This window comes from Ammospiza nelsoni, chromosome 1 (assembly GCF_027579445.1).
Source record: "Ammospiza nelsoni isolate bAmmNel1 chromosome 1, bAmmNel1.pri, whole genome shotgun sequence".
NCBI lineage: Eukaryota > Metazoa > Chordata > Aves > Passeriformes > Passerellidae > Ammospiza > Ammospiza nelsoni.
The window spans coordinates 93,065,394-93,079,641 of NC_080633.1; the positions used below are offsets into that span (position 1 = coordinate 93,065,394).

General features: G+C 36.6%; 1 protein-coding gene across 2 annotated transcripts in view; it reads right to left on the reverse strand.

The window, feature by feature from the left end:
• The window catches only part of INVS (inversin), an 83,243-nt gene that overhangs the window by 19,612 nt on the left and 49,383 nt on the right, over positions 1-14,248 (reverse strand). For both annotated transcript variants that reach the window (XM_059471367.1, XM_059471360.1), the window contains 5 exons: positions 12,882-12,991; positions 8,245-8,416; positions 4,032-4,187; positions 2,346-2,575; positions 1,239-1,345 (listed from right to left, as the gene is read on the reverse strand). In XM_059471367.1, coding sequence (XP_059327350.1) covers positions 1,239-1,345; positions 2,346-2,575; positions 4,032-4,187; positions 8,245-8,416; positions 12,882-12,991 — 775 coding nt within the window. The remainder of the gene's footprint in view (positions 1-1,238; positions 1,346-2,345; positions 2,576-4,031; positions 4,188-8,244; positions 8,417-12,881; positions 12,992-14,248) is intronic.

Genomic DNA, 14,248 nt, shown 5'->3' on the forward strand with positions numbered 1-14,248 from the left:
GAGAATTACATTGAAAGATTGATCCATCTAGAAATATTGGGGATCTCTTTTGTTCTGTACATGCACTAGTGCTTAGCAGCAGACATTTAGAATATTGCTAGTTGTATTTTGAATAATCTAGACTTACACATTAAATATATATTAATTCCAGAAAGGAAACAAAAATGTATACTATCTGAATGACTGTGATAAACCACAGCTAAGGTCTTTTCTTGACATTTGAGCATCAGGAGTACATTTCTACAAAGTAAGGATAACAGCAGTCTCCAATCTGGCAAAATTGTGGCTTTTAATCTTACTTACTAAAAGTAATTTAATTAAAACTGTTTATTCAATTTTCTATCAAAAATTACTAAAGAGAGCCTTGACACTACTTAATTAGAAACTAGTTATACTTTCATTTGTGTTTCTCAAGAAAAAACAAGAACAGAAAAGGAAAAGAGATCTGAGTGCTTTAGAGTGGAGAATGAAAGAAAAATGATAGGGGAAGAAAGCAATTAAAACATGGGGTTAAGTACAGAAGTCTCAAATTGAAATATGAGGTTGCAAAAGCCTTAAGTTATTTAAAATGCTGAAATATTCAAATTTATAGGGCATGCTGTTCATAATCTTATAATTATGAGGAGGTCATCTACTCTAAAAAAGGGCATTAGAAATTTCTGCTAATAGTAATTATCTTCATGGTCAGGTGACTAATTCAAACTCCACAACCCAAATCACTTTTAAAAATCTATTATTTATATGTCAATGAAAGACAAAGAAAAGAGATGCAAATGTGCTGTCTCTTTATGATTATAGGAGACTTTTTTTTTTTTTTAACCAGGCCTTTAGAATACAGGTAGCCACCAGGTACTTTGTAATCACCATTTTAAAACATAACATTACATTTCTCCCATTTTCTTTCTTCCTACTGTATTTGTATCAAATCTAAAATTCCAGTCTATTCCTACAGCAGCAGAACTGCCTTTTCATCCTTTGGCCATACGTATCTGCCAAAAAGAAAGATCTTTAATATTTCCAACAAGACTACAATGAATAAATACTTCCAGAAGATGGTTCAGAAGTATAAAAGAAGGGAACTTTCATATCAGAAAAGCTGCTTACACTGAAGCCCTGGGTTACAGCACTCCTGTGAGATACAAGATGAGGATTCTCCTGCAGGATCAAAACATTTAACATTTAAAGAGAAGGCAGCACTTTGGCACAATTACAAAATAACACCTTGAGACAAGCAGTACCTCTCCTCACTGTTCTCCATGTGATTGGGGAAAGCATCAAAGCCCAGCAGCAGCTTTATAGCATCAAGGTAGCCATTGTTACAGAGCCAGTGCAGGGCAGTTCTGCCCTGTAAAACAATAGAACAGAACAAAAATAAACATTACCCTCAAACTTTAGCACTCCACAATTAAAGTCATAAATCATAGTGTAATTCAATGCTTTTCTGGACATGAAGAACAAACAGTTCTTCTAAATAAACTTCCTTGTTAAAATAAAAAGAACATAACACTTAAAAAATGGATTTTTTTTTTAAACTAGATTTCAACACCAGTGCTTTTTCACCTAAAACAGCTGAAAAGCAACTGAAAGCCTTAGAGTTGCTTTCTTTGCAAAAGATGTACAGCATGCTCTGTAGAACTCATAATGAAAAGCACATTTCCATTACCTGGTATTATCTATGCCCTACGACAAATAGCTACAGAAAATTTCAATAAATTGGATGAAGCACTTTTGACTGACGAGGTTCTACTGACTTCTGAGAAATTATGTCATATAACAAAGAAATCTGTAATAGGTTGCACAATTATTCTGGCTCCTAATTTCAATTACTGCCTGAATAATGGCACAAAAGAACAAATAAACCTACCAGGTTCTTTTTTTTTTTCACCTGGAAGAGTGATACATATGTGGGTACTTAATGTGGACAAGCAATTGAAGCAGTTATTGTGCAATCTCCCTTGCAGTACCTTACTTTCTTGCTCTCTCTCTCTATTCTGGAGAACAGACTAAAATCACATTCACATATCAGCTGTTAATAAGGAATTATAGAAGAAATCAGATCATTAATATGACTCCTCATATGATCACACTTCAATGAGGAAAAACCAAAAGTGGTCTGGAAGAATACCAATCTTCATACTACATATTCAAATACTACTTTTCTTTCGAAATTTTAGAAGTGAAAGCTTAGGGAAAATGACAAAAGGATGCATTTCCTTTTGTGACAAACAGCAGCACAGATGTTGCTCTGTCCTGGAAAAGAGAATGACTTTGAAGAAAAGGAAAATGTTTTGATTTATGGTTATTCTAAAGTTAATGATATACCTCACTGAAGAAGAAGAACATACCTCTTTATCCTGAATATTTGGATCTGCATTGTTTTCCAGCAACACCACCATGCAGTTAATGTAGCCTCCATAAGCAGCACACTGCAGAGGGGTTCTACCTGCATAATCCTGCACATTGGGGTTGATTTTATTTTCTATCAGGATTTGGCACACGTCAGCATTTCCTCCCAGGGCTGCCCAATGAAGGGGTGAGTGCCCATCCTGGTCAACCAAATCTACTCTTGCTCCTCCTGTAAAAACATACATTTTTGAGCACAAAAAGAAAATACCATTGAATGCTAAGAAAAAAGTGAGTTTATGTACAACTAGAACTTATTTCATAAAGTGACAATTTAGAGAAGTATTTCGGAAAACAACTTCAATTTTGTTACTCAAATCCTAAAACTTAAATCAAAATTAATTTGGAATGAAACAGTTTCAAAGAAGGTCAGACATCTAACTTTTTTATCATCTTCTGACTATCCTCTAATATGCTTTAGAAAATCCAGACTTATCAATTGCCTATGAAAAACCTATTTTATTTGCTTTAGGTCTATGAATTTTCAGTAGAACCTTTCTTTCTTAACAACAAAATAGCTTCTAAAAATTAGATTTCAGATTAGATGTCTTTAAATCTCTAAAGCAGACAAGATAAAATATTCACAATGTAATAATAATTTTTAAAATAAGCTTATTTTTTTAAATTCAAGCATGCTAGGACTCTTTTATGCAAATAATTTATGTCTCTATATGTTATTGAAAGATGTAAAAATTCTGTACAGAAGTAAAACTCCACAAATACAAGAACTTGAACCAACCAGCAACAATGACTCTCTACATCATAAAATATTTAATTAAACACAATTGAGATTCTGATAGACAAATTTCTTACATCTACAAAAGCTAAATGGCATAGGGAGTGGGGGGAAGATCTTAACAGGAGGTTAAAATATGCCCAGCAGATGATGGAAGGAAAAACACTTCTCAGTAAGAAAGGCTGGTTGATAGAAAACTTGTAAAATATAGCCTGGATACTTTATCCATGCATAGGTGGGATAATGTCTGAAGCAGGAGGGAGATGTTTCTGGGAAGCTAAAATGACAGAATTTTGCATCTGAGATGCCACTGTTCTTTCACTGCACTTCTTACCCTTCAGCAGATATTTTAGTTATCTAAAACTGTGTACTTTGTTAAATCCTACTTCTGTCTACAAACAAAATACTGTTTTTAAAAACCAACCAGAAGAAAATATTAATGATTAGGACTTTTGATATCTATCTACATTAAAAAAAAAATAAAGACTCACTCAAAAAGCCTTCAAAGAACCCTAAAGATGGTTTTTCACAAAAGTGAAGAAAGCTTAATTTTGTCCTATTTACTGGGGAAAAAAACCCAAACAAAAACAAAAGAAAGGAAGGACTTGCTGGAGGAAGAGTTGGTTTAAGAGACTAGAATGTACTTGCAAAGGCTTGGGCAGAAATAAGCTTTGAAAAGAACAATCCCAGTTATGGAAGTTTTGTATTTAACACTTCTAGCCATTTTGCACAACACTGATAATCTTTTAGATTCACAAGGGGAACTTCCAAACAGAATCTGCTTTAGAGAAGCAATTTCCTGGCCCACCTCCTGCTCAGCTGTTTATTTCCCACCCCCACAGGAGGCAGCAGCAGAACTCCTGAACAGGTTTGGAAAGCCCTGAGAGCTGACCTTTGATGAGTGTTTGAATCACCTCCTTGTGACCCATCTCACAGGCTCTGAAGAGTGGGGTGTGTTTCATCACATCCAGGGCATCCACCTGTGCCTTGTGCTCCAGCAGCAGCTTCACTGTGCTGACGTGGCCAGAAAGGGCAGCAGCATGTAAGGCTGGAAGAATAAAGGAGTAGGGAAAAAGAAACCACAATACCATGAGCTTTAGAGGTCCACAATTAGAACAGTCAAAATAAAAACTAATTACAACTATTTTGGTGGAAAAAGTACTTTTCAACCTCAAGAAACTGAAGAAGTGATGATGTAACAACACTTTCTTGCCATACAAGCAACAAGCAGAAAAACTATCAGCCCTGAAACATGTTTCTAACTTGCACAAATAGAAATTTTACATTTAACACTACCAAGATTGGCTTATAGTGAAGATTTGTGGAAGAATAGCAGCTTCTGATAAAGGGAACATAACATGATTTACTTCTGCCTCTGCTTTGTGGCATTTCTGAGATTGCTCATCATCAGTGAAAGAAAGCTTTCATTATTTCTTCAACACTTTCCTGAAAATGACTTTTTTCTTTCAAGTAAGCAAAGTTGTCTCAATTAAAACTAACTTCAGAAAACCACCCAGCTGTTCCTACTCCTCCTTGCCTCCTGCTTTTGTTTCGGAATTACTTGGAGAAAATTTTATACGAAATTATGTAAGACCATCATATCTTGCACAGTATCTCTGTCTCTCTTCAAGAAAAAGAAAAAGATTACAGAAAAAACAGATGCTGCTACTTCAGATCTCAGGTAAATATGTGGTGCCCTGTAACTGGAGTTGCTATTGCCTAACACAGCATCCTGCAGGCACTGTCAGCCAGAGTTGTGGATGACCAGTTCATGGCTCTTTTTGAAGGAAAGAAGAATTGCACACAGCAATGAGACTTCAAACCAATGGAAAGCACACATGTATTGGTGGCTCCACTTAGAGTTTGATTTCAAAATGCTTTGGGTTATTTCCAACAGTTAGCAGTCAAATCAGACAATCTACATTCTCATGCTGAATTAAATGTAGAATATATTACAGACAATTAAATCAAAATAATATAGAATAAAACCACAAAATTGTGTGGTTTATAAGTGTTCACTTAATAAAGTGAATTCATATTTCCCCATGAAATTTCAGAAGTATTCATGCTTACTGAGAACCGAATCTTGCTCACGCAAGCAAAATGTGGGGCTGTAAACAGTACCTACATGTCCACATTTGTTCAGTGTTAAGAGAGAGTCAGGATCCAGCAGAGGCATCATACAGAAACACACACCACAAAGACCAGCATTTCAAGGAGCAGCTTCTTGAACCAGAGGCAGAATATAAAACCAGCATTTTTGTATTTGCCAGCTACTGATTGCAACCAGTATTATGAGACAGTAACCCAGCTCAACCTGTTACACAGGCCCTACTGAAATGCTCAGGTTGTTCGTGCTGTCATTGACCCGAATCCACTGGGTGTGCTGGGTTAAAACAGTCACAAAATAAGTGACAGTAACATTGTGACACGGACTAAGCACTGGGGTCAGAGCCAGAGACACCGTGAGGAGTGAAAATTGAAATCATGCCTTTGAGAGGACATGATTTAAGTCTGAGTGCAGCAGCCTGAAGGCGCAGCAGAGCTCCTTGCGCGGGTGAGCAGGGAGTGCCTGTGCAGCAGCCCCTGTGAGAGGGTGGCTATCAGTAGGAATCGGACAGCCATGAGATCCCTGCCGCTCCTACATTTGGATGGGCCTGCTTTCCGTGGTCTGACCTCACAATAAACTCTAGGTTCTGGTTTTTGTCCCGAATCCCTTATGAAACCAGAGGCAGTAAACCACTCCATCAGATGACACATGGGGTGTGTGTAACAATACAATAGAAAAAGAGCTGCTGTGTCAGCTTGGCCAGTTCTTCCCCCCATCACTCATTCTGACGCAGGCATCTTGTTTCGCACTTTGTGCTCAATATTTTCTTGTAAGCCAAATTTTCTGTGATGGAGTCACGGTGACTGAAGAGATTCTTCAGCCAGCTGGTGACAATGGGCCCTTTGTTCAGCCGACAGACAGAGCCCTCTCCATTGTGCGCAGTGACGGCAGAGCTATAAAGCTGCCCCTGTACTGCTCCTGCAGCGCGGATCTCTGAGAGGAGGGAAATTCCTTTCCCTTGGTGTCATTCTCCTACACAATGCCCAGAGTCTGGATGTTCTAGCAGAGCTCAATGGAGAGCTTGCTCTTTTTAAGTAAATGCAAAAGGCTGCGTTAACGCAACATTACAACCGAGCTGAACCGAGTGTGCACACAAAAGTCAGAAAAACACAGCCTTGAACTCTGCTCAGCAACTGTATCCCAGGCACGGAGGCATGTGCGCTATTCTCTATCAGTGCATAGTTTCCTGTCCCAACGCAACACTGCTTCTCCCTCACGAATACTTGGGAATGATTAAAGAAAATAAATCAGGGAGTGATTTAGTGGGGGGCTTCCTTTTCTGTTCAGAGCTGGCTACAACAAAGCCCGTGCTATGCGCTCGCTGGCACAATGGTGCAGCTCGGGCTGCTCGGCAGCACAGCTCCCCACTTCCAGGCTGCTCCTGAGCTCTACACAGCGGCACTCCCAAGCAAATGGAAAATCCATTCATTTCCTTGGATTAAAAGCCCTACAAGGAAACCGAGATTAAAAGGTGATTACGTATCACCGCTAGGAAAGGTTTAAGACTGAAAGATAATAAAGCCAACCACCTGAATTATTCAAGCATGAAATCCACACCTGAGTAATTTCAGAAACACAGTATGTGATTACAGATTACTGCCTGCAAAGAAAAAAAACCCCTTTGTAAGGAGGTTTGCACAGTAACAACAACATTGCTGCACCTTAAGGTCTGAAGCAAATACTGAGAACTATTTGAAAGGGAACTGTCATGAAGTAGCAAGTGTAGGTGAGACTGATAAAGGATGAAATAAGACCAAAATTGTAGAATATTTAGTTTGTACTGTAATCAAACATGAAGACTGAGATTTTATTTGTTGCACTATTTCCTACACTCAAAAATTTCAAACTATCACAACTTGGAAAGACTGATGTATTTAGTGTGTGTTACAGTCTAAGAAAAACAAGAATTTAGGTATTTAAACAAAATTTTATGTTAACTGCAAATTGCTTTTTGTTAAGATCCAGCATATAATCAAAGGAAACTTTAAAAATTCAATATTGATGCATACTAAGTTTCAAATCCTGAACACAACCCTGACATATATATTTTGCACTTCTAACTCTGTGACTGTATCTGTCATTGCGCAGTTCCTGATCTGTCGACAGACAGTTTACCCTGAAGCCCTGCTATCAAACCCCCTCCCCAAATTTATATCAAATATATCCATATTTTCCTGATTTTTCATTCAGATGCCATCAGCATACTATACAACTCTACCTAAATTTCCAACGCTGCTGAATACATAAACACTTCAACACCTGTCTCTCTCACCTGTCAAAACTGTTATTCTGTTTCTGTTGAAAGCACTGCATAGGTACAATATTTCTACCAAAATTTTTTTTTTCCTTAAAGGAGACAAATTCATAGTTACTACAGGAAATTCTGTATTTCATTACTTGCACACTTGAATTCTGAAGCACTGTGTTGCCTACTTTTGTTTCAGGCAGATAACAAGATGATAAATTTGGGGGATATCAAGTTTGATCTCTTGTTTGCACAACAGAAGTGCAACAGATCTAACCTTTATTTCACTATCTTTAAAAATAACTGTGGAATGATTTTCATGATAATTTAGCTACTTCAGCGGTTAGTTTCCTCCATATTGTTTCAAAGTATTTGTGTACTGTTAAATACATTTTTGAACAGGCATTTTCAGGAAGAGCTTTTTATGCAACTATGTTTCATGTTATTTTTCAAATTACAGAACAGCTCTTCCTTTCACAGGATTACAGAGCTAACTAAATAGCTTTGCAGTACATTTCTTCTTTCTACATTTCAAATGAACTGTTCCAATCTGTGCAGAAAAGATTTGTTTCTTTCCCACAATAAGGCAAAGACTTGACTGACACGTATAATTACGATAATGCAGAAATGTTTTCAGGATTGAAGTACACATTCAGAAAGACATTAATACAGATTCTATCAATATTTCCACTTGGTGGAAATCACACAGATTGGAAACATGCAGTGGCTCTTTACTGTAAAGCATCTTACCTGTGCCGGCGTATTTGTCTGTCATATTGATATCAATATCCAATTTTAAAGTTAGCATAGTCCTAATGACATCATCACTGCCTTTGCCAGCTGCCCACATGAAGGACGTTCTTCCCTCAAGATCTGAGTCATCTTTTACAGAAGGATGCTTCAAAAATACTTCAACTGTTTCCTGAAAAGACATACTGTTGAAATTAACATTAAAAGGAATCTGCAACAGCAAGAAACCATTGTCTCATGTAGCTGTTTATGAAGCAAATAAATTCATTTTTCCTTTTATGTTTATAAAGAGTAACTGCTCAACAGGAACACTGCATCTTCTGCTATGCCTTTTCCCTGACCAGTGATCATAGTGCACCCTTAACTATGAGTTTAACACTGTCATTTAACACTTTTTTCTTTTTTGTGTCAAATATGATGTGTTTGTCACAAGGAAGCAGAAGACACCGTCGTCTCTGTGAAGAAAGTGATGGGAAAAATATCATGGGTTTATCCAAACCTGACAGTAATGCTGTGATGAAAAAATTACAGAATCCTTTAGGCTGGAAAAGACCTCTGAGATCATTGAGTCTAACCTATGACCCAACACCATCATGTCAACCAGACCATAGCACTGAGTGCCACATCCAATCTTTCCTTAAATACCTACAGGGACTCCACCACCTCCCTGGGCAGCCCATTCCAACATTCCATCAGCCTGTCTGTGATGGGACTCCTTCTGATGTCCAACCTAAACCTGAACACAATGCTCTTTCAAAATATTTTCCCAATATATTTTTTTCTCTCCAATTATAAATACAATTGCACATGCAAATATTTTACTTTGCCTTTCTCTAATATTTTGACTGTTAAAAAAAAGGAGGGGTCAACATGGACATATTTCCTCATGTTTAATAATCAGGTTACTAATTACTGAAATACTATATTTCAGAATATATTAAGGAAATCTTTAGACCTGAGTCCAGTCTTTCCACTGTAACTGTTGAACTAAAATTTCAAATCATGGAAAAAAAAATTATTTCTTTAAATGCTGTGCTTGTGTTAAGCTGTCAGCAAACAAGTCCACTGTTTAACCTGCTGCCAGATTCTTAATGAGTCACCCAGGAAAGGAAGGGAGAGAAAATCACAACAATTAGAAAAGAACTAAAAAGGAAGATTTTCCCTTTTCTATCTAATGCCTTAAAAGGCCATGTATGTAACAGCTGGGAAACATTTGATATGAGTCACTGGTAGGCTAGCCAATAAAAACCTGAAAAAAACCCCAGATTTCATTATTTTATATTTATATTTTATTATTAATACTATCTTAGGCTTTCCTCTGTGTGACCCCACAATAGCTACCCCCCCTACTCTTGGCAGGACAAGAACTTCCTGCCTAGAATGAACTAAATTATTTTAATCGTGAAGGTGTTTGAACGCCTAAGTACCATTGATCAATTTGGATTTGTTTTTTCACTACTACTTACTATTTCATCCCTCTAAAGAAATAGGAAATGTCTCATTTATCTTATGCTACTGATCTAGGATCCTCACAGCTTTGTGAATTTAGGTCTGAACTAGCAGTTTATTGTGAAAAGGTCCAGGCAGAAGCAGGGAGAGATGGAAGCACAAAGCTTTCCACACAAACCCAGCATGAGTTTATATCTCTGTTCTCACACTGACCACCACCACACCTCAGACACAAACAGCCTCTCATTAGGCCAGAAACTCAGCACCCTCCCAGGGCTCTGCCCTGCTGGAAATCCTGCTGAGCGAAAAGCACTGCAAAGGCTGCACTTCTTCAGTGCTGGGGCAAACATTCTAAAAAATACAAATATTTTATTTTTCCGCTAAGTTTTGGCAAAGCAACGCTTCTTCAATGACTCTTTCTTTCCTACAGTTTTTTAATTGGAAAAAGTAGAAGAAAATCCCACAGTACTATAAGCATTATTTTCCAAAATGAAGTTACCACAACTTGAAAACAAAACAAAATTAAATTACACCAGGATAGCTAACAAATCAGGAAGCAGAAGTATCAATCAATTTAATTCTACATGTATTATATGAAAGATTACATGTGTTCTAAAACTACTAAAAAAAGTGGAGGAAGCAACATAAAAAACAATAAATCTGAAAAATAACAGTAAAGGAGAGAGCTAAGCATGAAACATTTAATTCTGTGCTATCAGGAAACTGAAAAATACTACATATTATTTTTGAATATTTAAAAATAAGACACAGGTATCCACATTTCATTTACTAGATCAATTTATATAAATACATGAAAGGAAAGGACATTGTTTTGAATACCTCTGGTAAAATTCAGGAAAAAAGAATTTAGTCCTGCATACTAAAATCAATATGAAGGGAGAACCTTAGCTCAGTTGGTTAGAGCGTGGTGTTAATAACACCTGGGTTAAATCCCTGTTTGGGCCATTCACTTTAGAGCTGGACTTGATCCTTGTGGGTCCCTTCCCACTCAGAATATTCTGTGATCTGGAAATAAAGATTCTCTCATCTTCCTTCACACATGAAGTTCAAAAATTTAAATAGCAGTGTTTCTTGGGACCTCCTTGGGATACCCAAGACATCTAAATTTGGGTGGTTATATTGGGTAATGTCTTTTCTTCTAGAACTTTTCCTGTCTACAGTAAGTGGGGATAAGTTAGTCTTAGGGAACAAATGCTTCCCATAAATTAAGTGCTGGCTAAATCTCTTCAGTCTTTAAAAAACCTAAACATGTCATATTATACAAATTTTCTTCTTGTTAGGGACTAAGAAACATCACATTTTACCTGAGAAAAACTACACCTAAAACTGGGCAGACTGAATAGAACAATGTGGCTCTCAAACCATGAGCATAGAGATGCTACTGCCAGAACAAACATGAATGTATCTCCACTCAGTAGTTTGACCATGTATATGGAGTGCAGTGGTGGGAATTACTCAATGATATGCATGTAAAGGAGACAAAAAGGCAAATAGTGGTACTCAAAAACAACTGGACTGGTGAAAACAGACTCCAGACATAATTTAGGCAGGGGCTGTTGAGTACATCACCAGCTAAAAGAGGCCTGCAGATCTGAATGAAACTCTCCTGTGTGATTTTTCACGTAAGATGGGAAACAGTACATTCATTGTAAGTACACAAGACTACAAAAGAATGTCTGATTCCACCATGTACTTCACTTCCCCTTAAAACACAGATGATATCACAATTTGGCTGGCTGATGGGATCAAAAGGCAGCAGCATAATGAAGATGTTTCATTTAACTGAATCAAGCCCAGGCAAAGAAAACCAGTATGAAAAATCTTTTTAGGAATACATCAATATAGAAAAAAAAAAAAAAAAAACCAACAAAAAACCAAAACAAGATAAAAGAATGTGGAGATAATCACCAGATGATTTTTTTTTTTTAAACTCAAACATGAAAGAAAGGCTTTTACAACACAAATATTTCAAATGTGTTAGGCCCAAATTGTACACAGCCCTAAATCAACAAAAATCAGCATCAACAAAAAATTTTCTGAAGTTAAGATTACACAGAGGAATGTGTTTCAATAAAAGTCAGAATTTAAAAAACATCTGGATGGTCTTAGTAAGGTCATCTCCAAAAAAAACCCCACCAACATCCCAAAACTCACTTGGGAGCAAAACTATTGATTATTCTGTTCCCTCTTTCAATACTATTTCTAGATTTGTTAACTTGAATTGTTCTCAGGGGCATTTAAATTCTCCTTCTTTTTTTTCCTTGTTAACATGTAGGTATGTAAGAAAGACACAAATTATTATCCCTGCTAAGAAAATGTTGCAATGTGGACTATGTAATTATTACATTAATTAGACACTAAATAACTCTTTCTATAAAGGGAGGGTATGAAAACTATGAGAGATAAAGGAGCTTAAGAAAAGCTTTCTTAATTTCCAGTGCTTGAGAACTACTTCTGCAACATCTGTGACTGGCAATCAGTGAAGTGCTGAGTTTTATACTTGGCTCTACTGTATCTGAACTTGTTCTGGAAAAAAAAAACAAACCTATGATACCAAAGTATAAGAATTAAGCTTTCTGAGAAACCAATGTTCTTTGTTGTCTGAGTTTAAAAAATATTTCTAAAAATTTTAAAAATACAGTGTTCCTGAAGAATTATGACAAAAGGCACTCAACTCTTTAGCTGCGCTTCATGAGACAACAGTTCATTCATAATGCCAAATATTCATAAATTAATTACCTTCTTGAACGCAAAGACTGGTTTGACTGGTCCTGCAGCAGCTGCGCAAATATTCCTACAGGTCATCGTACTCTAGATACCTCATAACTGCTTAGACTTCATTATAATGAGCCCTGAAACCTGAAAGCACTGTGAAATAGTAGGTGCCATTCTGCTTTCTGTTGAAGTAACTGAATGACTATTGTATTTTGTGATGCAAACATACAGCTCAAAGGGCCTTTTTTGTAAAGAAAGTTAGTTTTTGTACATCTATCTTTAATAGTTTGAAATCAACCACATTGGTATCAAATTACATAGGAGAACTCTGAATTAACTCATGCCAACAACACTGTGTTTATATGATTTCAAAAACAACTCAAACACTCTGCTAAACTATAAAGATTTCAGCAAAATATGTTTACTTCACATTTAGGGTATGTTCTACTTACAGCAAAGTTGCTCTGCGCTGCATAATGTAGGGGTGTTGCACCTTGGCTATCAGATGGGATAGTTCCAAACTTATTTCTTTCTAGTAAGAGATGGACAATCTGTGCATGACCTGAGAAAAATAATGCAATAAAAACAAATTGGTATCAAATCTTAAAGTCACTAAAAAGCTTAGTTAAGTAAAAGGTAAAAAAACCCCATCACTGACAAATGAAAAACCTAAACTGAAACAAAACAGAATAAAATGAACAGACTTTCACAAATAGTCACATATTTGTGTTGTAGCCATTATAGTTTAAACGTAAGCGAGAAACATAAGACTTGATATTTGAACTATTAAGTCTGGCAGGTACTTTATTCCCAATAGTGGTCCAGTGCCCTATTCTGTATTGTCATTTTTGAGGAGTGTCTATAAATCAGAATGACTTATAAATACCAAATTTCTTTTAACCAAAATCACTAGAGCTTTTCCCTAAATAAAGAAACCAGCAGTAACTGGTCCAGTAGCTATGATATTAACTTCATAATAAAGTGATTGAATATTTCCAAAATAGCTTATAATAACTTAGTTGAAATGCTGCATTTGAGTGACAGGTCAGTCAGAAACAGTAAAGTGAGCATAGGCTGATGATGATGAGCATTTGTCCATCTGCATTAAAAGACAAGCTAAATCAATGTTGACAATTTCATCACACATCACATTGCTTTACAGAAATCAAGTGTAAATTCTTCACTCAGGTTTTATTTAACCAAAATTTCATCCAAGAATGTATAGCGGAATCAGAGGCTAGCCTACTACCAGCTGCTATAAACAAGCTCACACACAACTCCTTCATAAAAACTGATCAAAATATTTTGAGATTAAAATCACAACACTTTTGGAGGATGGGTAAACTTTATATTCACTTCACAGACAGGAAAACAAAGACAAGTACAGTATATTGCCACTAAAGCCAACCAGTCCGTTCATATACTTGTTCCTGTCAGCATATGCAGCTCACAGAGTATCTTAATGATTTGGTATTTCAAGCAATACTATAAAACCACTCTGATTTTACAGGTGAAAACCTCCAGTACCTCATATGTCAGAAAAGCAATCAATTTTGCCCCTTGTGACTTTTGCACAGTTGTCTTGAATCACTTCAGAATAAATGAAAAGGTAGGTAAACCTTCCTGCTAGCAGTAGATTATTTTTAATGAAACCACCAACAGTTCCAGAATGAAGCCGTGACACAGTTGTGCTCTGTAGCTCTTTAAAACCTAAGACATGGAGGACTAAGCAAGCCCACTTTTGTGAAATGGCACTTTCAGACTTTATACATACAGAAGTATCAGAAATGGGAGAAAATGGAAGCTTGGGTCAAAAAGG